At 47.2% G+C, this 27,439-nt stretch overlaps 1 protein-coding gene across 4 annotated transcripts in view; it reads right to left on the bottom strand.

Annotated features, from left to right (window-relative positions):
- Positions 1-177: 177 nt before the first annotated feature.
- Positions 178-27,439, bottom strand: part of RELT (RELT TNF receptor) — an 86,834-nt gene continuing 59,572 nt past the window's right edge. For 3 of the 4 annotated variants that reach the window (XM_061629076.1, XM_061629077.1, XM_061629073.1), the window contains exons 5-12: positions 25,398-25,483; positions 21,707-21,964; positions 12,020-12,100; positions 11,133-11,214; positions 9,576-9,824; positions 7,922-8,102; positions 5,507-5,556; positions 178-3,190 (exon numbers count right to left, since the gene is read on the bottom strand). In XM_061629076.1, the coding sequence (XP_061485060.1) occupies positions 5,509-5,556; positions 7,922-8,102; positions 9,576-9,824; positions 11,133-11,214; positions 12,020-12,100; positions 21,707-21,964; positions 25,398-25,483 (985 nt within the window). In that variant the 3' untranslated portion in view covers positions 178-3,190; positions 5,507-5,508. The remainder of the gene's footprint in view (positions 3,191-5,506; positions 5,557-7,921; positions 8,103-9,575; positions 9,825-11,132; positions 11,215-12,019; positions 12,101-21,706; positions 21,965-25,397; positions 25,484-27,439) is intronic. The other variant, XM_061629075.1, reaches the window with a different exon arrangement.

Below are 27,439 nucleotides of genomic sequence, written 5' to 3'. Positions count from 1 at the left end.
CCCCCCACCCACCCATAGCTTTTCCTAAATTAGTAGGGTGGGGGGTTTACAAAAGCAACAGAGACAAAGTGCAGAGAAAACTGAAGCCGGTTTCCTTTCCAAATTGCTTTTATTTATCAATGTATAGAAATGAAACCAACAGGCTTTAAAGCCACCAATGACTTAACATAAAAAACAAACAGAAAAGACCCCCCCCCGCCCAAACCTCTTTTCCCAACACCACAAACTATCCATAAAATAAATAAGACAAGGGGCAGAGCCTGGAAGGGGGGGGGGAGCTGGCTGCTTTGAGGATGGAAGCCCCTCCCCCCACTTTGCCCACATAAATAACATAACAATTGATGTAGAAAAAAATATTAATAATAATAATGACAGATGATAGAAAAAGCTATGTTGGCTGACGAGCTGGGTTGCAAGAACAGTAATGGCAGACGCTTCCTCTTTGTAAACAGCTGGATGGAAACAGCTGGAATTGGGAAGCTCCCACACTTGGATTGCCCGCCCACCCCCTTGCCCTACACTCCAAGAAATTATGTGCAAGGTGTTCAGAGACAGTGGCATATTTAGCAAATGCCGTTTCCATGACCAAGGCCCTATGCATTTGATTTCTAAAAGTTTCCGGGGCTCAAATATGGTGCCAGCCATCCTCTATTACCAGAAGTTCAAACTGTGACCCCCCAATTCCTCGGGACTTGTACTATTAGCACTGGAAAACCTAGATATAGCCTATTCCTATCCTACCGTCTGTGAACTCAAAGAGAACGTGTCTCTAGGGTGCTACCTGCTCCACACACTGAGGTCTGGCAACATGGCCAAGCTTGTTACATGTTTTAACTTGCATACATTGAGTGAGTGAGTGTGTGTGGTGTGTGTGTGCGCACTACAATTTTATGCCTTTGTTGATCTTGTATTGTCTCTTGTGATATTTATATTGTCTTTTTTAAATTAGAAGCTACCATGTAAGGCTTGTTTTAATTAAAAGGTGGGACACAAATATTCTAAATAAATAATAACAATGCAAGGAAAAATACAGAATGTGGTACTGGGCACAGAATTCAGTTTTTGAAGATCTTGCGTTTCTTTTCCTTTTCTTTTCAAAGAGCAAGCGTCTAGTCCTTATTGTTGTCAAGAAACGATCACTAGAGCATGGGGAATGCCCACTAAAATCTCAGAAGCCAGAAAGGCTGCCCCCACTGGCCTGGTACCTGGCCCAAGCAGAAAAATTAAGCAAAATAAGAGATGTCATGCAAATTGGATTGAGTTGCATTTTTATCCAGGTCACAGGTTCCTCGGTGTAGAATCTTTATTTAATGTAGCTAGTTTGCTTACTGGTGCATATGGGCGGACACGCGCGCACACACACACACACACACACATTTAATGGAGTGGTGGGGAAACTATGGCTCTCCAAGTGTCGTAATGGACCCCAGCTCCCATCAGCCCCAGCAAGAACAGGCAATGATCAGGCTCGGTGGGAGCTGCTGTGGAACAACATCTGGAAGGCCGCAGGTTCCAGGCTCCATGGCCCAGTGCAACAGGCTTGCTGTTTTCCGAAGAAAGAAAAGATGACCTTCGGTTGCTGGTTTCTACCTCCAAATACCAGAAGCTGGGAAGACTGATGCTGTTAGCATCTCTGCCTTGCAAGCTTCCCAGAGGCCTCTGCCTGGTTACGGCTGGAAACAGAAGACTCAGTAAGATGGAACCTAGTCTAGAAAGGTGTGCAGTTGACCAAGGCTGCCATCCAATACACACTTACCTGGGAGTAAGTTCCATTGAAACCAATGGAGCTTACTTCTGAGTAGACATGTATTGGACTGCAGCCCAAGTCTTGGAACTTCCTTGGAAAAGGCTGAAGAATCAGGCTGCATGAAGAGGCGATGTTAGATGAAAGCAGGCCATTTCAGATCCTTACCTGCAGATCTCTGTCTCTCCTGTGGGGGAATGGCGGAATCCTCCTTTTCCTACCTCCTTAATGAGAGTGCTGGTCTTCCCAAACACAGGACAACAAATCTGGCTCACAGAGGTAGAAGGGAAGACAGCTGTAGACACGATCCACTATGAAGGCTCTCCTGTGTAAGCCCCACCGAAGTGGCTGTGGACCAGACAAGAGCTCAAGGCTGCAATCTTATATATACACTTACCTGGGAGTAAGTCCCATTGAACTCAGTGGAGCTTACTGCTCAGTAGACAAGCACTGGATTGCATTTTGAATGGGGCTTGCATAGGACTTCCCAGGGGGGATCACACCCAGAGGGCCTCCTCCCACACGAACCAAGCACCTTTTGAGCACTCAGTCAGTACCAGGAGAGCAATAAAGCTGCCATCTAAAATATTTTTTAAAAGAGGGCTATGTGAGCACTCCTGCGCTTCAGCTGCTGAAGTTAAATATGACTGGTAAAAAGAAAATTGGCAAAATAGCACAGGGATGGAGAAGGAAACTGGGCCACTCGCACCATTAATGCTGGCACCTTGCAGGGATGCTTATGATAACCATTTGTGTAACTCCTTCGCTGGAGGGCTGCAGCTCTCTGCATGCAGGAAGTCCCACGTCCAGTCCTCGGCCCCTCTAGATAGGGCTGGGAATGTCCCCTTTTGTAAAGTGCTTCACTGAGGGGAGGCACCTGGACCCTGCACACCCAACTCCGCACAGCCTGGAAAGCTAGAACGGCTCCCTTCCTCTCCCAATTTAAGCATACATTTTCCCTGCAGTTGAATTTGGCCCTGTGGCGAATAGCAATGTCTATGGAAAATATCTCCCCTCCCCCGAATCTCCCTTGCATGTTCAGAAGGCTACCCAGCCCGTTTGGCACTACAGAGCCGATTCCATGCTATGTAAACAAAAGCGGTGCGGCTAGTGGGTTTCCAGTTTGGCAGCTAAAAGGATTCCCCTTCCCTTCCCCCCCCCTTCCCTTAGGTCCTTTCTCAAAAAGAGTCCTTGCAATGCCAAGTGTGTCCTCTGGAGTTCCTCTTTCCAGTTGGCACGGACGGCGTTACCCACCACGGAGACCTGCCCCCAGGACGCTCCAGGGCGCTGGCCATCTCCCCAGAGAAGTGGGGGGTGGGAAAACGAGAGCCGTCCTTCACCTTCCACAATGCCCAACGCTTGCAGACCTTAAATGGGCTGTTCGGCCTGATGCCTCCAATTGAGCCACTGTTCCATTTCTGTTGTGGCTTGGAATCAGATGATCACCTGTGATTTGGAGAAGGGGGAGAGATCATGGTGAGGTTTGGGCCTGGGACTAAGAAGACCCAAATGACAAAAAATCCACAAAGGCAGGCAGAAACAGAGGAGAGAGTTAGAGGAGAGATGAACAGGTAGAAACTTCCTTGCAAGCGCCCAATAGTGGCTATTCCCCGAGCTTCTGAACATTCTGCAAGCAGTTGTCATTGGATGGTTCTGCAACAGCAGCCAGCCTTTGGCAGCTGACACACAATAGTCGGTAGTCATTTTTTGTGCTAATTTCCCCATTTAACCAGGTCCTTTTAAATAGGTGACTTTAACCCAACGTAGTCAAATCTACTTGCTTTTCACCCTCGGACTTTAATGTCAACATTTTCCAGAGGGGGGGAGATGCTCAAATTTCAACATTGGGTCAGCACAGTTTGAAATGCTGTCAAATTTTGTGTCCTTTTGAAAAGTTCTTTTCAGAAGAAAAAAAAGTGTAGGCCATTTGCGTGAAGGACTAGGGCAGCTCGTGGCTTCATATCGGTGGGGCAGTGAAATCTACTCTGGGTTTTAGTCCACACTTTCTTTAAACGCTTTTTGAAAGTTCAGACTACAACCTGGAGTGGATTCCACTGCCCCACTGACATGGAGCCACTAGCTGCCACTGATGAAGACCTCCTGATAGGCAGAGCCCCCCACCCCCAAGTTAATTCCATTGTTGAATTTCTCTTACTGTAAAAGACTTTCTCCTAATGTTCTGCCAAAATCTACCCACCTGTACCTTAAGCCCATTAGATGTAGCCTTGCTCTTCAAGGCAGAAACAGGGAGCAAGTCTTTGCCCTGTTCCACGAGACAGCCATTCAGATATTTGAATCGTGTCCACTCGCAGTCTTCTCCCACAAAACATACTCCATTTTCAGGAGATCCATGAACAGGATCTCCTGTGGATAGTTTTTTGGGGGAGAATTCAGGCAGCCACAAGGGCCCCCAAGGTTCTGGGACAGTCTGCTGTCACTTAAAAACAACAACACTGGAGGCCTTCAAGAGGCAGCTGGACAGCCATCTGTTGGGAATGCTTTGATTTGGATTCCTGCATTGCGCAGGGGGTTGGACTTGATGGCCTTGTAGGCCCCTTCCAACTCTACTATTCTGATTCTATGAACACTATTTTCCTGATTTTAAATCACTTCCTTGAGCTACTTGCTCCATGGGGGAAACATGCACAGTACCTATAAGTTAAGATGCTTCTATGAGGCTTTGGTCGTGGGCGGTGATTGATATGTGCTACATCTGCTATATATTTTGGAAAGCTGTTTGTTTGCTATGTGTAGCCAAATTTTTCATGATGGTTCCGAAGGACAAGGAGCAGGTTTCGCCTATCGTTGGATACAGTTGGGCGCCATTTTGAATCAAGCTGGCAGACTGAACCTTTCAAAAATGCACTGATTTTTGGTTTCTTAGAATTCCTGAGCAAAGCTGGGCATGAGGCTGCTAGTAGTTATGTATTCTGCTCAATTGATCAAGAGCAGAGACACAAAGTTCTCACAGAGTTCCCATTCATTGCACTGCAGTGCCCTGTTCACTTCAGTGGGCAATTATGTAAGAGAACTTCTGGATTCTTAGTGCTGTTATAGGACAACCCTATCCATGTTTACTCTTAAGTAAGCTCCACTGTGTTCAGTGGGTCAATTCGTCGTATGTGTGCTTAGGACAACAGCCTTCATAACTTTTTCGAGTTTCATGTAAGAGTGTACACTGAACATATAAAAGCTCAGGCGCTGGTCCAAAATACATTGGGGAGCATCTGAGGATCCGTTCAGTTCTACAGGGGCTGCCCTATCACAACTTCCGATATCATTTCGGTCAACTCCTTTCCATTATCCAAAGTACTTTGCATTCAAAACAACCCTCTGAGGCGGGCCGCCATTCTTCTGAGACAAAACAGTGCTTGCTGAACTTCTGACTGCAAATCTGCTACAAACCCACCCACCCCCCAGCATGACTGAGAGAAATGCAGTTGATAGTCCTCCATGGTCACACTTTTTTTTGTGTGTGGGGAAGAGGTTAAATCGCCACGCCATGTCTCATCTGCGAGGCTGACCGCAACAGCCCTCATCCCGCCAAAGAGCTGTTTCCAGTTCCGCCATTTTCTATCTGCACACAGACCACTATAGCGCCCCTCACTTAACCCGCAAGGGAGAGAACAGAGTCCCAAGCAGAGCCCAGTTCTCGGAAGCACCAGAACCAAACTACTCCAGAGGCAAAGCTACATGGGACTTTGAGTTGACCCTTCACCCTGGAAAAGGCTGGCAGCCAAAAGTTAGAAACAGGCGGATTACCTTCAAATAACCAGGTTACTCTCACCGAGCCGAACAATGAATGGACTGCCCTGGAAAATGAATGAATGAATGAGGTTGCCGTCAGAGCTGACTCTGGGTGTGTGTGCATGCGTGCGCATGTGCCTCGACCCAGGCAAAAATGCTCATAAGAACCTAAGAACATAAGAAGAGCCTGCAGGATCAGGCCAAAGGGGGCCCACCTAGTCCAGCATCCTCACAGTGGCCAGCCAGATGCCCAAATGGGAGGCCTGCAAACAGGACTGGAATGCAAACAGCACTCTCCAGTAGGATGAAAGCTGGGCCAGTGAGGGGCGTAGCTTGGGGAGAGAGGGTGTGGCTAGTGAGGGGGTGTGGCATGAGGAGAGTTTTGAGAGCCAGACAGAGAGGCTTGGATGGCTGCATTTGGCCCACGGGCCGAAGGCTCCCCAACCTTGATTTATGAATTAATGGTTAATTTAAATCAATTTAATTAATGGATCTTTAAAGATCACTTCAGGAACTTGAGCCATTCTGGCTCCCCTGCCTCCTCCATCCTAAGAATCCATACAAAAACACTCTGCACATGGTCTGATATAGAAAGGGGAAAAAAATCATCCTGGCTATGGCCACCTTTGCTGCATTCAGAAGGGATTCTGCGCTGGGGTCCCTTCCCAGAACGGCTTTAGGGCTTGGGTAGAGTGAGGCTCTGCGCACCTCACCAGCTTCGCAGGGGCAGGGGAGGGCGGCATTTGGCACTTGGGTGAGGGGTCTGCCTTCACCCAACTCTGCGTAGGAGTGGCAATGGGGAGGGACACCAGGCCTCCCTTCAGGCCCGCTCAAGGGGCATCCCCTGCCTAAAGGTGAACAACAAAAGCCACCTTCTAGTCTACATGCTGTCCCGGAAATTACACGACCAGTGTTAGATTTGTGCCATCAGCGCTCCAAAGGGTGTCGCAGCTGCTCAGCCTGGTGGTAGCAAATCTTCTCACTCCCACCCCTCAATCCGCCTTAAGTCATCTCTTGTTTTGCAGGCAAACAAAGAAAGGTCCATGGTGAGGATCTCGTGGAGGGACCAGGGCCGCTGCCGCTCACCTTTCTGTGCCTGACCCATTTCCTACCCTCTGCATGTGGGGCCACAGGGGCAGTTCTGGGGAGCTCCTGTGGGGATGCAAAGGGCCCTTCTGGCATGAGGCTGCGTGTTCCCTGCCCTCTCTGGGGCACAGGCCTCCCTCTTGCCCACCTGTCAAGAATGCTTTGATTTGGATTTCTGCATTGAGCAGGGGGTTGGACTTGATGGCCTTGTAGGCCCCTTCCAACTCTACTATGATTCTATGAGTCTTTCTCCTTCTCAGCCTTACTTGTAGTTTATTGCTTTGGCTATGCCAGAGTTGGGGAGTCTCCACCCTGGGAGCCAAGAGTGGCCCTCCAGGCCTCGCTGTCTGGCCCTTGGCACTCTCCCCAGGCCACCCCCCTCAGCAACCCTGCTACATACTCTTGAGTCTCACAAGTGGAGAATCCGTGGCCCTTCTGATGTTGCTGGACTCCATCGCCCACAATCCCCGACCACTGGACACGCTGCCTGGGGCTGATGGCACTTGGAATCCCAACAACATCTGGAGGGCCACAGGTTTCCCCCTCTCTGATCTCCACTGATGCCAACTCTAGTTAATGCAATCCAGGGCCCCTACCTTACCCAGAAATTGAAAGGGGTGTGCCAATTGTGGTTGAGGAAATCTCATGAGTGCTAGCCGCAATTTGCCCCCCACCCTTCCATCTCCCCTGATCAAGATCTGGCTCCGAAAAGTCTCCATTGCTGGGTTGTTGTTTTTTAGATTTAGGATGGCATCTAAGACTTTTATTTCATTTAGACGTCCTTTTAATTTGTTTTAGTTTGCTTGTGAGCTTTTCATCTCCTGCTCTGTCACTGCACTTTTTAAAAGCAGACTCAGTCACTTGATGGCCCTCTCTGGCTGCTGTTCCAATGATTTTTAAATCAATGCATTTGTGGTTTTATTGCATTTCTGAGTTTTGATCTGGAAGCTGCCTTGAGGGATTTTTCAGGGGCCAAAAGGCAGAGAAGAAATTTCCTTGTCAATTAAAATAAACATATTTTACAGAGGGGAGGACAGATATTGTGTGAGAGAAAAATGACTGGGCAAGCAAAAAAATGACAGGGAGGGAAACCTAGATCTTCTAGATCCAAGTCCGGTTGTCTTGGTAAAAAGCCGCACAGGCTCTTCAGGGCCTAGATCCAGAGGGGCATGCAATCCATGATCCTCCCCCACCTTGTTGCCCCTGAGACACCTGTTCAGGTGGTGTCCCCAAAGAACGCTTCAACTGCCCTGTAAAAAATGCCCCCTGCTTTGAGGAACAAGACTGAAGGTTCAGTGGCAGAGCAGTTCAAAGGAGACCTTTGCTGCCAGTTCGCCCACTCACCTCTTGCTGGCCGTCTGCCGTTGTCAGCCATTTGGGCTTCACACCGTTGCTGACAAGCAGCTTTTGCTCAGGGACGAGGCAGGCATAGGGCGGCTCAGCAGGCCTGGCCCCCAGGCCCTCCGAAACGGTTTTCACTTCTGGGGAACTGGGCTTTTGCTCAGGGATACGAGACACGCAGAACCTGGCCGACAAAACAAAACCCTTCTTTATTTATTTGTTTATTTGAATCCCTCCCTTCCTCCCAGTAAGAGTGCAGGGTGGCAGACAAAAGCACTAAAAACATTTCAAAACATCATAAAAACAGACTTTACATTAAAACAAAACATATTTGAAAAAGCTTTAAAAACATGTATGAGCAACATACAGATCAGAGGAGATATTGCGTGGTTCTTGGAGAGGGAACCCAGGAGCCATTGTGGCTGGCCAGGCCAGGGACAGAAGGTAGAAAAAGTCAACATCTGTAGTAGACCCTTTTCCCAAGGAGGCCCGCCTGGCACCGACTTTCACATTATTTTGGTACAGTGGCGGCTGATGGCTTCACGTCAGTGGGGTAGTGGAATCTGCTCCAGGTTTTAGTCTGAACATTCAAGGAGCTCCTTGAAAGTTCACACTAAAACCCAGAGCGGATTCCACTGCCCTGCTAACATGGAGCCACCACCGCCACTGTTTCAGTATCAGGCAAAGACTTTTTTGTTGTCCCAGGCATTTCGGCAGAGCCAATGACATGTTGCTGTGCTGCTAAATTTGTGGGTTTTTAAAATAATGCTTATGTGATTTATTATTATTATTATTATTATTATTATTATTATTATTATTATTATTATTATTATTAATAATAATAATAATAATAATAATAATAATAATAGTAGTAGTAGTAGTAGTAGTAGTAATTGCTTCAGGACTTTGGAGAATCCAGAAAAGCAGACTGAGCCACAAACCACAAGCAGAGGCTTGAATCCTTCCATCATGGCCTGAGGCTACTTCAACAGCTACCTGCCTGCTTCCAGGCACATTTCAAGGTCAGGCACTGGGGCCTGTATCTTTCAGGAGGGAGCTTCTCTCTAGAACAGAGGTTCTTAATCTGTGATCCATGGACCCTAAGGGGTCCATGGATGGGCTTCAGGAGGTCTGTGAATCGGGGGGGGGAATCTAATGCAATAAAATGTATTCATTTATTTATGGGGGTCCATAGCTTTCATCAGATTCTCAAAAGGATCCATGACCCAAAAAAGGTTAAGAACCACTGCTCTAGAAGAACCTTCCCAAAACTGGTGCCCACCAAATGTATTTGGACTATAATTCCCACCAGCCCCAGCAGGGAACTGCAGTCCATAGTGTCTGAAAGGCACCAGGCTGGGAAAAAGCTGTGCTATAAGGTCTTTTGGCTGCAAAAGGCTTAATCTGAGCCCCAAAGTTAGGAAAGTTAAACCTGCGGCTGGGAGAAAATGCAGCAGAGTCTTCTAACCCGCTCCACCAGCTTCTTTCACCAGTCGTTGCCCGCACACCTGAAGCCTGTCTTAATGGCTAGAAACTTGACCTTTTCCCTCAAAGTGGAAATTACAGTTCTGAGGATGCCAAAGTCTGTGCTTGGTGCCAGTTTCTGAGCTTGCACAATATGACCACGAAGTACACAGTGGACTGTTTTGTGGCTTACCTGCCCACGGAGAGGATGGTGATCTCTCCTGGCCTACTAGACTTGCTTCCGGGCTTCGCCAGCTTAGTGGTGGCGCTGCCAGGGATGATGGAGGCGGGAATGGCTGCTGCCATGGAGGGCAGCACCTCCGGCCACTTCTTCTGGCTACATCGAGTGCAGGTGGGGCCAGAGCGGGTGGCTAAACCCTGGACAGTGTGGAGGTGGTGCTGGTGGCAGCAGAGGTGGGGCAGCTGAGGCAGGAGATGCAACCTAATGGAGGTGATGTGGGGAGAAGACTCTAGTTAGGGGAGATCACCACAGGTGCAATTGCTAATGTTATCTCAGGAATCAATGGGTTTTTTTCCAGCACAAAAGGTTTAACTTAATATTTCAGCCATTTTCTGAGTCTGCGGCAGGGTTATCCTGTTCCACATTGTAGATACAAATGTAATGAGCGAATCTGGTTCTCGAGAGCCAGAACGATGTAGCGGTCAGAGCAGTGGATAACTGTCACCTTATTGTCTCCCAGCCTACCTAAGAGGGTTGTTGTGGGGATAATGTGTGTGTGTGTATTTACATTCTGTGCCCTGCACTCTGGGACGATTGAGAAGAGATTCTGGCCCTCCTCTGTGTGGCAACCTTTCACGTACAACACCCCATGCATCTTCAAGTGCACTTCAAGTACTTGAAAGGCTGCCACACAGAGGAGGGCCAGGATCTCTTGCAGGACACGGTATAATGGGCTCAAGTTGCAGGAAGCCAGATTTTGACTGAACATCAGGAAAGACTTCCTAACTGTACAACAATGAAACCAATGACCTAGGGAGGTGGTGGGCTCTCCAACACTGGAGGCCTTCAAGAGGCAGCTGGAAAAGCCACCTGTCAGGTATGCTTTAATTTGGATTCCTGCACTGAGCAGGGGGTTGGACTTGATGGCCTCATAGGTCCCTTCCAACTCTACAGTTCTATGCTTCTATGCCCCAAGTTCCTTGGAGGCAGAGCATGAGACATAAGCATGATACATACGTAAAAATAGAATTTGAAAGCCACATCATCTCCTTAGTTCAGGAAAAGCTTCACCTGCTAAATGTCTCTCTATAACGTTCAGGAATGGCTAGTGGGGGTGGGCTGGGCATTGCTGTGCACCAGGCCTCCCAGCAACTGTGCCGCTGTTGCTTACTTGGAGAGGTGATGCGGTGGTGGGGTGGCTGGTACTATGCGGGTGCACAACGGCAGGGCTAATCCAGCCCCTCTGCCAGTGCCCCCCCACAGTGTCAACTTCCCCACTACACCACCACCCCAATCATCAGCAACAACACCGCTGCCAGGAGGCCAGGTGTGTTGTGCCGTCCATCTCTGTTCGCCGCTCCTTTTAACATTACAGGGAGAATCTTGCTTTGCCGCCCTCTGCATCACTGTCATTTTCCCAACGCAACAAGATCATCTCTCTGCAGTTCAAGGAAACGGCTTCTGTTTCTCTAACTTCGAGGGGTGGTTGGTTGGGTTGGGTGGTTGGGTTGGGTTGAGGGGATGGGAAGAGATCTGACTAATGACCAAAGGAAAGATCAGACATCGTACTTGTGAACAGGCTTGTAGATAGGCTGCATCAGCTGTTTGCTGTGATAATCCTTCAGCATTTCCTCCAGGACTGCGGCATTCTCTATTGGCAGGGAATGGGTGTGTGGTGGGGAACAGAAAGAAAGAGGATCCATTGAAAAAAAGGAGGGGAAAGAAGGCAGCAGAAAGTCATGACCACATGAAGCCTAGCGGGCCCACCAGTCCTTAGTGAGGTCTCTTGATTGTAAGACTTCATACTGCAGGAGGGGGCTCACGTGCTTGAAGGATCATTCACGCGGCATATACAATATCCCTGCATATAGAAATCTAATGTCTTGGGGAAAAGATTCTAGCCCAGCCTTCTCTCCAAAATGCTAGTTGTCTGTGGAAAGGGGAAAGGCTGAGTTATTAATAAAAATAAGATAATAATAATAATAAAATAAAAATATCTAACACGCCTGCACACTTTTCTTTATCACTGTATTACATTTTTAAAAGATTGAATCCGGAATTTTATTATCCTATGTATATACCTTTTTATATGTTTATAATAAAATTAATTGTAAGACAGTTTTTCACAACTGAGGGTGATGTTGTAGTCTAAAACTTCTGGAGGGCACCAGATTGGCGAAGGCTGCTGCAGAAGAGCCAGGCCCAACTCAAACCACTGAACTATTTAGCCCAGTAGTGTCTGTTCTGACTGGCAAGGGCACTCCAGAGTGTCAGGCAGTGCATATTTCCCAGCCTTATCTGGAGATACAAGGGACTGAACTTGGGGCCTGCTGTATGCAAAGCAGATGATCTACCCACTAGGCTATGATCCTTCTCCATTAAAGTGACTCAAAAAGGCAGAACTTTTGCCCAGCAATAACAGATGGAAAAAGCAAATCCTCCCATGCAGGACTGACCTTTTTTCTCAGTGATGAGACGCACAAGGACCCCAATGGTGTCTTCATTGGCATCTTCTATTCTGGATGCAGAACTATTCCCTAAGGAGAAAAGGCAGCAGAATGAAGGGAAAAAAAGAGATACAACACTAATATTTCCTCTACATTGTTAACCCACTATATAACTAGCAAAGTCCACAATCCAGCTGACTCAAAACATTGGCATGCAGAAATGGAATGGGTTCAGAGGAGGGCAACAAGGGTGATCATTGGACTGGAAGCAAAGCCTTATGAGGAGAGACTGAAAGAACTGGGCATGTTTAGCCCTCAGAAGAGAAGACTCTGGGGAGATAGGATAGCACTCTTCATGTACTTGAAAGGTTGCCACACAGAGGAGGAACGGGATCTCTTTTCGATCATCCAAGAGTACAGGACACGGAATAATGGGCTCAAGTTGCAGGAAGCTAGATTTCAACTGAACATCAGGAAAAACTTCCTATTACGACAATGGAACCAATGACGTAGGGAGTTGGTGGGCTCTCCAGCACTGTAGGCCTTCATGAGGCAGCCTGTTGGGGATGCTTCAAGCTGGATTCCTGCATTGAGCAGGGCAGGGGGTTGGACTTGATGGCCTTATAGGCCCCTTCCAATTCTGTGATTCTATGAAAACAACTTAGCCCCTTGAAGTATAGGACAGCTCATCCAGCAAGACATTTTGCTACGCATACACCAGTTTTGCAGAGATAAATGCCTTAGCTTGCAAAAGGAAGACATCCCTATTAACACCCCAGGGAGTCATAAATAAAGAGGTGCTCACAAGCACACAAGCACACAGCCTCACAGATTTAAACACGTGCATCTTTGCTCTATAAGACAAGCCCTCCGCTGGATCAGCCCACAGACCTATCTAGTTTTCTAGTGGCCAGCCAGATGCCCCAATGGGAAGCCCACAAGCAGGACAGGAGGCCAATGGCCCTTTCTGGGGTTTTGACCACTTCAGTCACCAGCATCGCCAACATCACAACCACTTACAATTAGGGGTTAGGAGAAACTCTACTTGGTTCCACATTTTAATTCATACTTTCTTAAACAATCTGCAAGCGTCTGACACACAGGTATCCTTCGAAATGACCACTTCCCCAAGTTTGGTGAGGCACTTCTCCAACCAAAAAATGTCAACAAAATAACACGTATGTTAGGGCAAAGCGTGCTTATAAATGCATACATTAGTGAAATTAACACAAATACTGTATGCATTTTTTTAAGGGAAAACTGCTTGCAAAAATGTGCACACCAGAAGAAATGTACAGTAAAAAGCTGACAAAAAATTGCAACCTGCTCTGGAAATATGGCAAAGTGAACTCAAGAGTGGGAAAATTAGAAGCAGACGACAGATTTGTCCATCTCCATTTCTTACCATATAAAGTGTAACACTGGCTTAAAACCCATATACTTTTGCTCAACCCAGTTTGCGTTTTGTTTTAATCGTCAAGAATCTTATTCCCCTGCACTGAGAGTCAAAGCAGCTGACAAGCTGCAACCGAAGAGGTTTTGTCTGCAGGCACAGAACATGTGGACAAATTACTTTGTGTTTGTCTTGCTTCGCCCTAAGCCAGAAATGGGAAACCTGCGGCCCTCCAGATGCTGTTGGACTCCATCTCCCATCAGCCCCAGCCAGCATGCCCAAAGGTCAGAGATGACGGGAGCTGGAGGACAGCATTGTACCCAACCCTGCCTTAAAGCAAGCCCCCAAAATATGTTATTTTCTCCGACCATCATTGCAGTTGGGAGGCAAAAGATGGAGCCGTTGCATGTGAACTGCACAATGCTCCAAAAGGACTGGCAGCATGAATTACACAATTTAGGCCTGGTTGAAGCATTTGGGAGAGAAGCCAGGGGCTCAAAACTATTCTGGTAGGGGTTGGCAGATGGAATCAGTGGGGGCTCCAGGAGTTTAAAGCATGGTCAGATAGGAAAGAGGGATTTGTGTGCCTTCTTCTGGGTATCCAACAGATGCAAAGGAGGAAGAAGATGTACAAATGGTAACCACGTAGGGATAATTTCTCCCTTCCTGTAGGTAAACAAAATAAGAGCACAAGAGTGTGTGTCTCAGCTCTGAGATATCCGATCACATTTGGATCTTGTCCTCCTTCCAAAAAGCTCCGAGCGGCATGCTGAGGGCCAGCCCAGTTTCTTGTCCCTCACAACTGCCCTGTGAGGTAGACTAAGCCAAGAGAGAGAGTGGGGATCAAAGCCTTTTCTGGGGCTAGCCTGGAATGCTCCAGACTCCCTCTCTGTCTTTCTCGCACCAGGAATTGAAGATATTTTTATTTACAAAGAATGCATAACACCTAGCTTTATTGATGGCAGTTTCAAAGTGTAGCATCTTTCACCCTCGCTGCTGTGAGGCATCTGTGGTTTTTTTGTTTTTAAATGTTGGCTGTGTAGTAATAGATGTTCTGTGTTACTGACTGCAGGAACTGTTTGCTGTACTTGACACATTTGTTGATTACATTATATGCTTTTATTATTAGGCTGCATCGCTCTGGGTGCTTTCAATAGATGAGTGGGGTATAAATGAATTACTAAATATGATTTATCAAGGTGATCCACGTGACAGGATTTAAATCTCACAGCCCACGCCCAGTATGCTAATGCCATGCTACAAATTGGCTTAGAGATACTGTCAAATTCCTGGCAGGTGGCCATGTTACCTTATTGCAGAGTGTCTCAAAAAGGCACCCCTTAAAAAAAAAAAGGAAGCTGCAACAAAATGTTGCATTGTGGAATGCTCTTGTTCAGGGTTCTAACCTGTAACTGCCTTTTCTAGAATACTCCATTCCATCTCTGCCCCCAGGTTTTCTGGGAGGGGAACAGTCAGCATTGTATGCCCACTGAGCTCAGCTCTCATTAGGATTCTGTCCCCCCCCCCCGCAAGTTTATTTTTATATTTCCGTCCACCTTGGGGTTCTCCCAGGCAAGCGGACACTTTCTTCTTAAGTACGTGTGGGGCTGTTTTGGCTACATAAAGGGATCCACACTCACCTCTGAACTTTGGAAATATTGAAGCAAATGATCTGATGATTGCAGGATAGGCTTTCCACACACAGAGCAGGTGTTGGTCCACGAAACCTCACGCCACAATATTTATAATCAATTCCTTTATGTAACATGAGCTGATACAGTAGGGCCCCACTCATACGGCGGGTTACATTCCAGACCCTCGCTGTAAAGCGAAAACTGCTCTAAAGCGGAACTCATAGAATAGAATGGTGCGCGATGCCCGAAAACCGCCGTAAAAGCAGAACAAGTGCCGTATGAGTGGGGCTTTAGTCTAATTGCGTCTAATTGAGACCGCCATATTAGCAAAGAGCCGTACAGCGGGGCCCTACTGTATACGTGTGTCTGTGTGTGACAGTTTGGCTTTTAGGGTGCATTTGTATTATTGTTACATTAAATAATAATAATAATTGGGTGTTAGAACAAATTAAACCAGAACTATCACTAGAAGCTGAAATGATGAAACTGAGGTTATCATACTTTGGACACGTAATGAGAAGACACGATTCACTAGACACGACAATAATGCTGGGAAAAACAGAAGGGAGTAGAAAAAGAGGAAGGCCAAACAAGAGATGGATTGATTCCATCAAGGAAGCCACAGACCTGAACTTACAAGATCTGAGCAGGGTGGTTCCTGAAAGATGCTCTTGGAGGTCGCTGATTCATAGGGTCGCCATAACAACAATAAATTGTTACACATTAATCATAAATAGGTTGTATCCAATAGGTCCAATTTCATAAAATTTCAGTGGGCCCAGTTTGAGTAAAATGTTGTTGGAGACAGCTCAATAATAATTATTTTTTACTGTTAAGGTCCCACAAGACTCTGTTGTTCCAGTGATACTGAGTTATGATGTTCCACAGAAATTGAGCAGCGCATTGTTGCATCCTATAAAATCAGGTCAGGCCATTCATTCCCCCCCCCCCCCGGCATCACGTGCTCGATTGTTGCTCTGGCGACAGGCACGTCAGTTGGGTGTTTCGGTGTTTACGTAGTTTTTAATTCTCACAAAACAATTGTTGGTCGAAGCCCTTGAGGAGAAAGGGGAAAGGCTGAGGAGGAAGTTGGGCAGGCCAGACTGGGCAGGGCCCAGCTGATTGCCTGAGGAAAAAGAGTAGGCCACAAACCCAGGGGAGGCCTCTAACAAAACTGTAGCCCTTACTCGAGCTAGGCCAGACTTGCCAACTTGGCAAAGTCTAGCATCTTAAGCCAGGTTCCCCTGATCATGTGCAAAGAGCCCTCCCAATGGGAAAGAAGCTTTGCAAAGGATATTGCTGCAAGGCCTACATTCACAGTGCAATTTTTTTGGGGGGGGGGATTTAAACATACAGCGTGCCTGCCTGCTATGTTCAAGGCTGCTCTGGGGCCCTTGACCTCATCTCCTGCCCAGGTGGCCAATCAATGGGGCAGTGCCTGAGGTGAGAGTGTGTGGAGGGCAGCCCTGGCTCAGGGTCCGCTCTGGACTTGCAAAGGGGCTGGAGACTAGCCCTGCAGCTCTGCAATCTGGCTCAACGCATCCTGCAAAAATGGGGCCGAATGGCCCACCTGGCGCAGCTGCTCTTAAAAACAAAGAAAAACCCTCAGCACAGCTGAGTAACGCCATTTGGCATAGCAAACACTCTTTCCCCAAACGGCGAGCAAACAGTTTTTTCCTGCTGCGAATGTAATAGCCTGCTGGCTGCCAGCCAAAGGCGGAGGGGTGGGAAAGGAAGGATTTCTGAGGAAACAGTGAAATGAAGGAACTTCACCGCTCCTGAGGCCCTTCCCGAGTCAAAGGATGGCCTCGCCACGGGGATAAAATGAAGCCCCGGCAGTCTGCTGCCAGAGTGCTTGCTAGCAGAACTGAGGCGGCCCTTGCCAAACCTTTGGGCTCCGATACTGCCTTCCTGTCCTGCACCCCTGGCCAAGATGTGACTTGTCACAGAGGCTGACTTGCAGCTCTGCGCTGCTTGTGACCCCTTCAAGGAAGCAAGCATGCGCCTGCCATGGCCTAGGCTACAAGCCTGGCTCCCCAGCGAGCCCTCCCTGTTTGCTCAGATCAGAGGTGGAAGACAGCTCAGGCGTTCAGAACACAGGAAGCTGCTTTTATCCCGAGCTGGACCATTGCTCCATCTAGGTCAGTCTACACGGACTGGCAGCAGCTCTCCAAGGTGTCAGACTGTGGCCACATTCACATCATACATTTTTGTTATGTGCCTTCAAGTCGATTACGACATATGGTGACCCTATGAATCAGCGACCTCCAACAGCATCTGTGGTGAACCACCCTGTTCAGATCTTGTAAGTTCAGGTCTGTGGCTTCCTTTATGGAATCAATCCATCTCTTGTTTGGCCTTCCTCTTTTTCTACTCCCTTCTGTTTTTCCCAGCATTATTGTCTTTTCTAGTGAATCATGTCTTCTCATGATGTGTCCAAAGTATGATAATCTCAGTTTCATCATTTTAGCTTCTAGTTATAGTTCTGGTTTAATTTGTTCTAACACCCAATTATTGGTCTTTTTCACAGTCCATGGTATGCGCAAAGCTCTCCTCCAGCACCACATTTCAACTGAGCTGATTTTTCTCTTATCTGCTTTTTTCACTGTCTGCTTTAAACAACCATGGTTTTCCCGCAAGAATCCCAGGAAGGATAGTTTGTGATGGGCGAAGGGTGCTGAGCGGATACAATCGCCAGAGTGGTTTAACAGTCAATCCCTCTTCTTGGTGATCTCTGGGAATTGTAGCTCTGTGAGGGAAGCAGGGGGTCTCCTATCAGTTCTCCACACCCTTCACAAACTACACTTCCCAGGATTCTTGGGGGCAGAAGCCATGAATAAATGGCCAGGGTCTCTCCCAGCCGTACCATGAGGTGCTGGCGCTTGAACCTGCCACATGCACAGCAGATGCTCTGCCCTTGAGCTCTGGCCCTTCCCCTAAAGTAAAGGATTTGGGCAAACCAGACAGCCAAAACAAACATCATTTTCACTAGCAATGTGCCTGAATCAGAACACCATACAACTCTCTTTGAGGCCGTTAAAACAGCCAACGGCTTGGCAGTTGGCTCAGTCTATTCCCCAGGTGGCTAGGAGACATTGCTGATGTGGGTCAAGTCAGCATCCAGCATGGCAGAAGTGCCTTTTCCGACTCCATCACCAACCCCCTCTATTTTGAGCTTTGTGGCTCTCTAGCATAGCCTTTGCCAACCAGGTGTTATCCAGATGTTTTGGACTACAACTCCCATCAACCCCAGGTGGCACTAGGCTGGTGAAGGTTGATCTAGATGCTTAGAACAGAGGGGGATCCAATGCCCCACATCACATTTTCCTTGACACCCAAGCCTCATCCACACCACACATTTAAAGCACATGGCTTTGGCCAAAGAATCATGGGGACTGTTGTTTGTCAAGGGTGCTGGGAACGGTAGCTCTGTGTGGGGTAAACTACAGTTCCTAGGATTTGGGGAGGGAGGGAAGCCATGAGCTTTAAATGTATGAGGTAGATGCGACTCAACTCCACTACTTCTTTTGAGTGGGGCGGAGGAGCCAAAAATGGCAGAAATAATCACACAGATCCTTGTAAACACACAGATCTGCAGGAGCTCAAGTTGGGTAAGTTCTGCCAACAAGACCCTGCAGTGCCTGGCCGATAAATGGGCAAAGGAGTTGAGGCTTTGGAACTGGAACGTTATACCCAGATCAGTTGAACTAGCTTACAGAGGAGCGCTTTTTGCAAGGTGCTCAGCTTTGATCTAGCAAGAGAGGAACGTGAACATCTTTCCTTCATTGCCAACAGAGTTGTCGGGAATGGCTCAGTGAAGACGGGACCAGTTAGAACAAGGGCAAAAAAGATGCAAGATCAGATTTCAAGGTGGAAGTGGAGGAGGAAGGGGGTAACCAGGAGGGGGGAGGGGAGAGAGCCTTTTAAATCTGGTATTGGGATAAAAGATATATATCAGATGTTGCTGCTACAACGAGACCAGGTTGGGGGAGGCAGATCCTGGAAGAGATTACTATTCCTGTGCCTCAGACCTCATCCGGCCATTATCTGTTTTTAGGAAGGGAGAAAGAATAACTTTGCAACTACAGCTTGTCCTCACCATGGAGAGCTTCACATCCCAACACATGAGGGCTAGAAACTTACTTTTAAAAGAAGAAAGAGTAGATTCTCAAAATTATGTTCAATTCTGCAGCAGATACCAATTCTGCACCTGCACAGGGAATGTGAACGCATAAGAACATAAGAGCCCTGTTGCCAGATGAGGCGAATGGCCCATCAAGCATCCTGTTCTCACAGTAGCCAACCAGATGTTCATTACGGGAAGCCCAAAAGCAGGACCTGAGTGCAAGAGCTCCCTCCGCTCCTGTGATTCCCAACAACTGGCATTAAGAGGCCTCCAACAATGGAGGTAGAACATAGGCAAAGATTATGCCCAGGAGGTATGGATAATGGTTTCAGGAAACAGAAGGTCATACAGGCCGCCTTCTCTGACTGTTCCACGCTATCATTGGAGAAGCTGCCCTTCTGTGAAACTCTGCTCCTGACCACTGTGGGCTGGCAAATATGCACTCTTTTGGTGCTTCATCATAATGGAGTTGGTTGCTTTTCTTCAAGAATGGGGACCCTCAGACTAAGGGGCAAATGTGGCCCTCCAAACCTCTGTACCGGCCCCCAGCGATCTTCCCTTTCCTTAGGCTAATCCCCTCTCTGGCCCTTCTTTGCCTCCTTGTGAGTGTGTGTAGAAACTAGCCGACTGTGCCAAGGTAAAATTAACATTTGTTGCTCTGCCCACGGTTGCCTCTGGACCTGCCCACCGCTGGGAGGTGGCCCCCAGAAAGGAATGTGGCCCTCACACTGAAAAAAGGCTCCCCACCCCTGCTTTTAACAGGAGGCAGATCAGATGGACTTTTTACGCCTCCCAACCAGAGCAGGACTGACAAACACACAGCAAAGAGCAGGAAGGAGATTATGAGTAAGATGTTTGTAAAGATGACAATTTTCAAGAGAGAGACAGACAGACAGAAACTCTCCACTCCCCTGGGATAACCAGCACCTTCAAAGGGACACGTGCCTTAATCTAGTGGTGCACCATAAACTCCTATCTTGTTGGCAGGCTTCCCAGGCAAGGGCGGCATGACTCAGAGCAATGTCTAAGAACAAGCGTGCCAGCTTTGCACACGATAGGAGCATGCAGCCCGTCCTTCATGATAGGCCAGAAGTGAACAGATGCAGCCACCTTATATCAAGTCAGATCATCTGGCCCAGTGTATGATCTGCTCTGGCTCTCAAAGGTCTCAAGCAAAGGGCTTTCCAAGACTTGCTATCTGAGATCTTTCTTCTTCTGGTGGGTTTTTTTGGGGAGGGAGGGTGTATTCTGAAATATGTCGTTGATGCAATAATAGTAGATTAGTGGTGGATTTATACGGGACTGTCCGCACCGCACACCATTCCATCTCATTAGATGTGCCGCTGTGCTTCCCTATTGTTAACGCATTATTGTCATCTTGCGCTATCTTGCAACAAAACAACAACAACCCTGGAACATCTGCAGTATAAGAAGTTACAGGATTTCAGCAGGAACTTATAGGACATGCACTCACTGGAAATGAAGGAGTGTGCCTACCCCAAACCTTCTGCAGGTGCTAACAGTATTGAAAGCAGGCTCATGTCTAATTGCCGTTGGTCTGATCCAGCAGGGTTGTTCGTATGTTGTTAAAGTTGTTTAGACAAATTCATGGAGATAAGGCTATGGAGTGCTACTAGCCACAATGGCTATTTTCTACCCGGTGCCGGCTGGTGGCTCCATGTCAGTGGGGCAGTGGAATGCATTCTGGGTTTTAATCTGCTTCAGCACTTTGGACAGCTCCTTGAAAGTTCAGACTAAAACCCAGAGCACATTCCAGCGAGCCACCGACACAGAGCCTCCAGCAGGCACTGGTTCTTCCTTCACTACCAGAGGCAGCTTGCCTCAATGCTGGTTGCCATGGATTGCCAGTGGGGAGGCGTCTTGCTGTTGCGCTCAGGTCCTGCTTTGGGGCTTCCCATAGGCATCGGGTTGGCCACTTGGGAGAACAGGATGTTCAGCTTCATGTCTGGCCCACAGCAGCAGGATGTTCTTATGTTCTTAACTACCTTTGTGAATAACAATGACGAAAATCAAAACTTCAGTAAACTGTTTTGTTTGCCCTATTTAAACTTTTTAAAAAAGTTTATATTAGGGCAAACAAAACAGTTTACTGAAGTTTAGACAGAGTGGACATTAAATACACAAACCCAAAAATGAAGCTTGGTGCAACCTGAGATTTTTTTCCAACCAAGTATGGCCTTAAATAAGCCTGTGTACCAGTGCCTCAGTCTATTTTGAGAGAGTTAACAAACTTTAAGACCAGCTTTTGCCAACCTGGCACCCTCCAAATGTTTTGGACTATATCTGTGCTGGCTAGGGGTGATGTGAGTTGCAAGTCCAAAGCCGCTGGACAGAAACAGGTTGGCAAAAGCTGGATTCAGAACGACTCTCTTCCGCTTTCTCTCTCACCATAAATGGCACCCTAAAAGGTGCTCTTTGCATCACTCGCAGAATACAAAGCTCCAAAATGCAGGCTTCCTCGGGGATACCCTGAACATCACCCAGGAGGCCTTGCATCCTGCTGGGACACCGCCTTGGCTCACCATTCCTCTCGGATTTGCCCCCCTCCTCGTCTGTGTCCTTCTGGGCTGTGCAGTGGTACCCCTTCTTCATCAGCAGGTTGCAAAAAAGGATCCCCAGCAGGCCCATCACGCAGAAAACCGGCACGATGGCCAGGACGGCATACTGTGTGGCATTCTCTTCCGGCTTCCCGTCTCGGGTACCGTTGCCTGCCATCTTGTCGTCCCGCCTCTGCAGTGCTTCGGCATTGCGTGCCAGGCGAGTCAGCCACTTCCTCGATCCTGAGAGAAAAGCATTGGGAGGAGGAGGAGAGATTATTTCAATGCCAACAACAAGAACCCAGCACAGTCTGGAAAAGAGGGAGAGAGAAGGCTTGTTCACACATTACATCGAACACAGGTGCAATCTGTCTCCACACAGTGCAAAATGTTTGTATGAACAAGCGCACACTTGTTGATTTGTGTACAGAGACTGTACACTTATTAAACATTATGTGGGAATCAATGGACTAATTTACAGTTGAACTCTTTGTGCACACCAGTATATAGACTGCTCACTTGTTGAATGTGTGAACACCCCTAGAAATGTGAGCACTCTCCCCACATTGGGGCAATGCTTGAACTACAGGGCTACAGAACAGCCAGTGTGGTGTAGTGGTTAGAGTGTTAGACCATGACCTGGGAGCCAGGGTTCAGATCTCCACTCATCCCTGAAGCTCACTGTGTGATCATGAGCCAGTCACGGTCTCTTAGCCTAACCTACCTCACAGGGTTGTTGTGAGGATAAAATGGAGAGGGAGGAGAACCATGTATGCCAGCTTGAGCTCCTTGCAGGAAAGGTGGGATTGCAATTAATAAATAAAAAAAATAAAAAAGGCATGCTTTGGCTGAAACTAGAGGGAGCCAGAGGGTGGAATTTGCAGATTTCATTTTGTTAAGGGCCCCTGCTCCCAAATTTGAATGCAGTGTGAGGGTATATGCACAAGGAAAAGCCTCACAAGGATTAAATAATCTGCCGATGACAGGTTGCTCGCTGTGTTCATGGGACACAGTACTGTAACGTCACTGAAATGAAACAGGCTGCAGCCTATTCAATGCCTGAGTGGGAGATGAATAACCCTTTCCCCCTTGAAGGCAACTCTTTATTAAAAGAAAGGAGAGAGAGAAGATGAATGAACGAACAAATCTGTCCTGTTTGTCAGTTCATTCCTATTCTGCTCTTTGTCCAAAGAACTCACGGTGGCATACATATGGTTAGCCAAACTCATCTTCACAACAGTCCTGTAAGGTAGGATAGGCTGAGAACTAGGAGCGTGTTCAATGCTGTCCAGTAAATGTCAGTCTCCCATATCTCCATCCGACACTTTAGCCCAGGAATAGCCAAGGTGGTACCCTCCATACATTCTTGTGCTACAGTTACCGTCACCCCAAACCTTTGGCCATGCTGGCTGAGGCTGTTGTGAGTTGGAGTCCAATGACAGCTGGAGGGCACAAGTTGGCCACCACTCCCCTTTAGTCACTGTAGCGTGGCTGCTCTCCAGATTTTAAGGAAAGCCATTCTTAATGGATCTGAGCATCACCTTCCAGGTCTTTGAGTGACTCCTGACTCTATCCCCAGCCCATCCTTCCTGTGACCATTCCCAGATTCTCCCCTTTCCTTAAGGCTCATTTCTAGTAGACATTAAGCCCTCCGGGGAGCAACAGTATCGTAGCACACCTTGATGGTTCCCTCTTTCTAATTCAAAATTTTCGAAGGCTTTATTATAAAACCAAACTCCATTCCATGTTGTTAAATGCCTTTTGGGCACCTGGAAGCTTCAACAGAGTAGAGTGCGCAATCAAATCAAAACATCTCCTGACATCATATCCTGGTTGTTCTCCCACCTCCCCCTTTAAAAAAAAATCACATTTCATCTGGAGATTTCTACAATTGCCTAGGTATTCATTTAAATGCACATTTAAAGCAGAACTTTAGAATCCGTCTTCATAGCAGGCATGCCCAATTGTATGAACCAACCACAAATTATTCACGTTTGCGTATAAACCTTTATCATGACTATCAACCCCGATAATTAGATTCCTCCTGGCATAAAAAATTCCTGTTGCAATGTATCTCTGACTAGCTATGACACTCTTCCATTTCATGTTGTGGGTGTTTGCAATGTGCCAACAGAGCCAGTCTTGGCACTCAGCAACCAGACTGTGCAGGGATGCAGCAGAGCTACTGGGGCCTGGAGCTTCCTGTCCTTCTACACCACCTTGTTCAAAGATACAGGTTTTTTTAAAAAAACTCCCAGCCCCACCTATGAAATCCTGAGATTGCACACCCACTGACACATGCTGAAATAACCCGAGGGGGTGCACCAGCCATCAAGCAGGAGAGAATTAGCGTGATTCATTGTAATCAACTTTTCTTTACATGACAGACGGGAGAATATCAGGGTGGACTTAATCTTCACAAGTCATCAAGTCCAACTCACCATATATCAAAAGAGAAGTAGACAAAGAGTAGAAATAAGCAACATGGGCCCATCCTGAGACCCCTGGATTTTTTTCTTTTTTAAAAAGACATTTTAAGAGACTAATGTGAGTGATTTTGCAGTGGCTTCACAAAGCCCTGGAAAATGCAAAGCAACATGAATGTGCTCCAGACATGGGCAGGGTGCCTCTCAATTGCTACTGAGTAGAAACCCCAGCATTCATCTGGACAGACAGACAGATAGAGACTGGCTGACTGAGCATGTCAACAATGGGGAACATGTGGCCCTCCCAATGTTGCTAACTACAATTCCCAATTCTCTTAGCTATTGGTCCTGATGGCTGTTGGGAGCTGGAGTGCAACAATATCTGACTTTCCATCCCTGACCTAGGTGCATCAGAGGGCACCCTCGCGTCTCTTTTCTTACAAATCAAGCCCTAATGTGCTAGCTGCAGAGAAATGTGAAGTCTTGGCATTTTTTTAAGCACAGTCAATAAAGAGGAAGCAAATTAAAAGCCATCCACACTTATTGGGGTGGTAGCAATGATTATAACGATGTGCATCCACATGTTCGATAACAGATAACAGGATTTTGGATGTCACCTTGTCAAGGCTTTTCAAGGGCTGCTGCTTTAAGTGTACCCACTTCTGAGAAGCCAAGGGGCCTACCAATGTTTAAGATGCCACTAAATGTACACCAAGATGCCACAGGCAGGCAATGCTCTGAAGCCCTCAGAGTAAGGTCAGAACAGTCACAGCAGGGGACAACAATTATTATTCCAGAAGACGACCAGGTCACACCTCAGGGAAGGCCTTCTTAAACAAAAATGTCTTCCATAGCAGCCTAAATATCAAGAAGCAAGGAGCGTGTCTAATTTCAGCTGGTAATTGATTCCAGAGGGCTAGCGTGGCAACATGAAAAGCCCCATATCTAGGTCAGGCTAAGTGCACTTCTGGGGCATGTGGTGCTGTCAGCAGCGCCCCATCCGAGGAGGGCAGTTGCTAGTGTAGGGATATATGGGGCGAGGCGGTCCCTTAGGTAACCTGGCCCCAAGTCGTCTATCACAGAACCAAAGGTGGCTCAGATGATCTCCCATCCAGGCACGGAGCTACTTCGCTTCAGCAAGCCAGCTACATTGATTTCCCACACGCTATACCCAACCAGTTATGTGCTTATCCAGCCCAAATGGAAATAAAACCATCCCTTTTTGCACCTCCACCATCATTTGCTCTCACCTGAGCATCCTGGCAGGCCTTTGGGGGCAGAGAAACAAGGCAGGCAGGTGGAGCTTGGGTCTGTCTCACCTTCAGGACTATAATATCTGCGATGGGCAGAAGACAAAAGATCAGGTTAACAGCTGATTCTTCTGAGATGTCCAGAGACACTGCCATGGCCCACCAGGAAAAGATATCTAACCTTTTACTTACAGCTCCTCAAGACTTTCAAATGCCAAACGAAAATGCCTGCATAGGTTTTTGATGCTTCCATGCACGCATCATCAAAAAGGTCATTCACAAATTAGTAATAGCAGTAATAAAAATGGTGGTGGTGATGATAATGGGTTACATCCAAAGCTAGTCCTACTCAGAGGAGACCCACAGAAAATGATGTGTATGACGAATTTGGAGCCATTAATTTCAGTGGGTCTACCAAGAGTAAACCTTAGTTGGATACATCCTAATAGTAATAATAACCTTCATTATACACACAAGATCTTGACATTTTTAACATGCGCTCACTGTTTTTTAGAGTGGAAGCGGCCACATGATTAATGAATTAAGACTGCAATCCAATACCCATTTTCCTGGGAGTAATTCTAATTGAACCCAGTAGACTTTACTTCTGAGTAGACATGCATTGCATTGCAGCCTAAGTGTATGAATCACTTCCCATGAAAACATCAACAATAAAAAACCCTGCCCCCCAAACAACAACAAAAATTCAACTCCAATCCAGATGCAGACTGGGATAGAAGTTCCCATTTAAAAGCCTTTTTGAAAAAGGAAGGTCTTCAATAAGTCGCCAAAAAGACAACAGAGGTGACACCTGTCTGATACGTAAGGGCTCCAAAGGACAGATACTCTCACATGAAAGGCCTGGTCCTACTAAAACCTGGAGCGGATTCTATTGCTCCACTGACATGAATTTGTCTAATTCCATTTTAAGGCAAAGTGGGACCTTTTCTACACCCCCCTGATAAAACTGCTAAATTATGTGGCTATTATCATGATCCTGACTTAATCTGCTGCTGCCGTTTTTAGAAATTAAAAAAAAGGTAACTGATGACAGCAATAGCGTAGTAGCAAATTCAGAAGTGCAGTGTGTCTTCATGTTAGCCCACCCCCCTTTGCTCCTGGATTGCGAATGAGATCCCTGTTAATGCCTTCACCCAGACGTCCCAAGAGCCAATAAGAATGAAAGGGAGAGTGTTAGCTACTGAGAAGAGTATTCCTTTCACTCTGATTGGCTCCAATCATCAGGAAAGGATAAGGAAGCATGTTAGAAGACTCTTCTCAGTGGCTAACACACTCCCCTTTCAAGCTGATTGGCTTGTAGGATGCTGGAGACATAGGGACCCTGCTCCGAAAAAGGTGTCTAAGACCCCCTGAGACCCTGGCCGACTACATCCTTGGATGACAGTGGTTGAGCCCCATGTTGTTAAAAGGAGTGCAGTGTTCTCCACCAGAGGTGGCTGCCTTTTGAAGTAGGGAATGGACTGAAAAAATCCAACCTGGAATGCAGAGGCTGAAGGTTAAGGAAGAAGGGAAAACATGTGGCGGTTCTCCCATTGCACTCTTTGCAAAACCAAAGTGGGGAATTTGGATTAGTCAGGCGTCATTTCTTTAGAATCAGACTTGGGCTGAGCAAAATATGACTAAAGGCTCATCCAGTTTCTCTCTCTCTCTCTCTCTCTCTCTCTCTCTCTCTTCCTCCTCCCTCAGGCCTCCAACACAACAGGCTTGGCTGAGTTCAGCCAAGAGTTGGTCGTGACTCATTGATCCCTCCCACTGATTTCCTGTCAAGATGTTGGGATTCCGGCTCTTTCTGGTGCACGGCAGTTGTCCAAATGGGCAGAGTGCTGCTTTTCGGAAGCATTGCTTCGCTGCCTCTCTACAAGGGCCCATTTCGCTAGCAATCATTCACATGATACACAGATGCCACTTCCAGCATGGGGCGGGGGGGGGGGAAATCAGCCAATTACGGTTCCTCTCAGTTTCTTAATTTTCCAGTCTTGAGTTTGGTTCTCCACATTTCCACATCAGTTTGCAATTATTAT

The sequence above is a fragment of the Rhineura floridana genome, chromosome 5 (genome assembly GCF_030035675.1).
Source record: "Rhineura floridana isolate rRhiFlo1 chromosome 5, rRhiFlo1.hap2, whole genome shotgun sequence".
NCBI classification, from domain to species: domain Eukaryota; kingdom Metazoa; phylum Chordata; class Lepidosauria; order Squamata; family Rhineuridae; genus Rhineura; species Rhineura floridana.
Note: the sequence above shows the minus strand (reverse complement) of the source record. Positions and strands in the feature narration are given on the sequence as shown.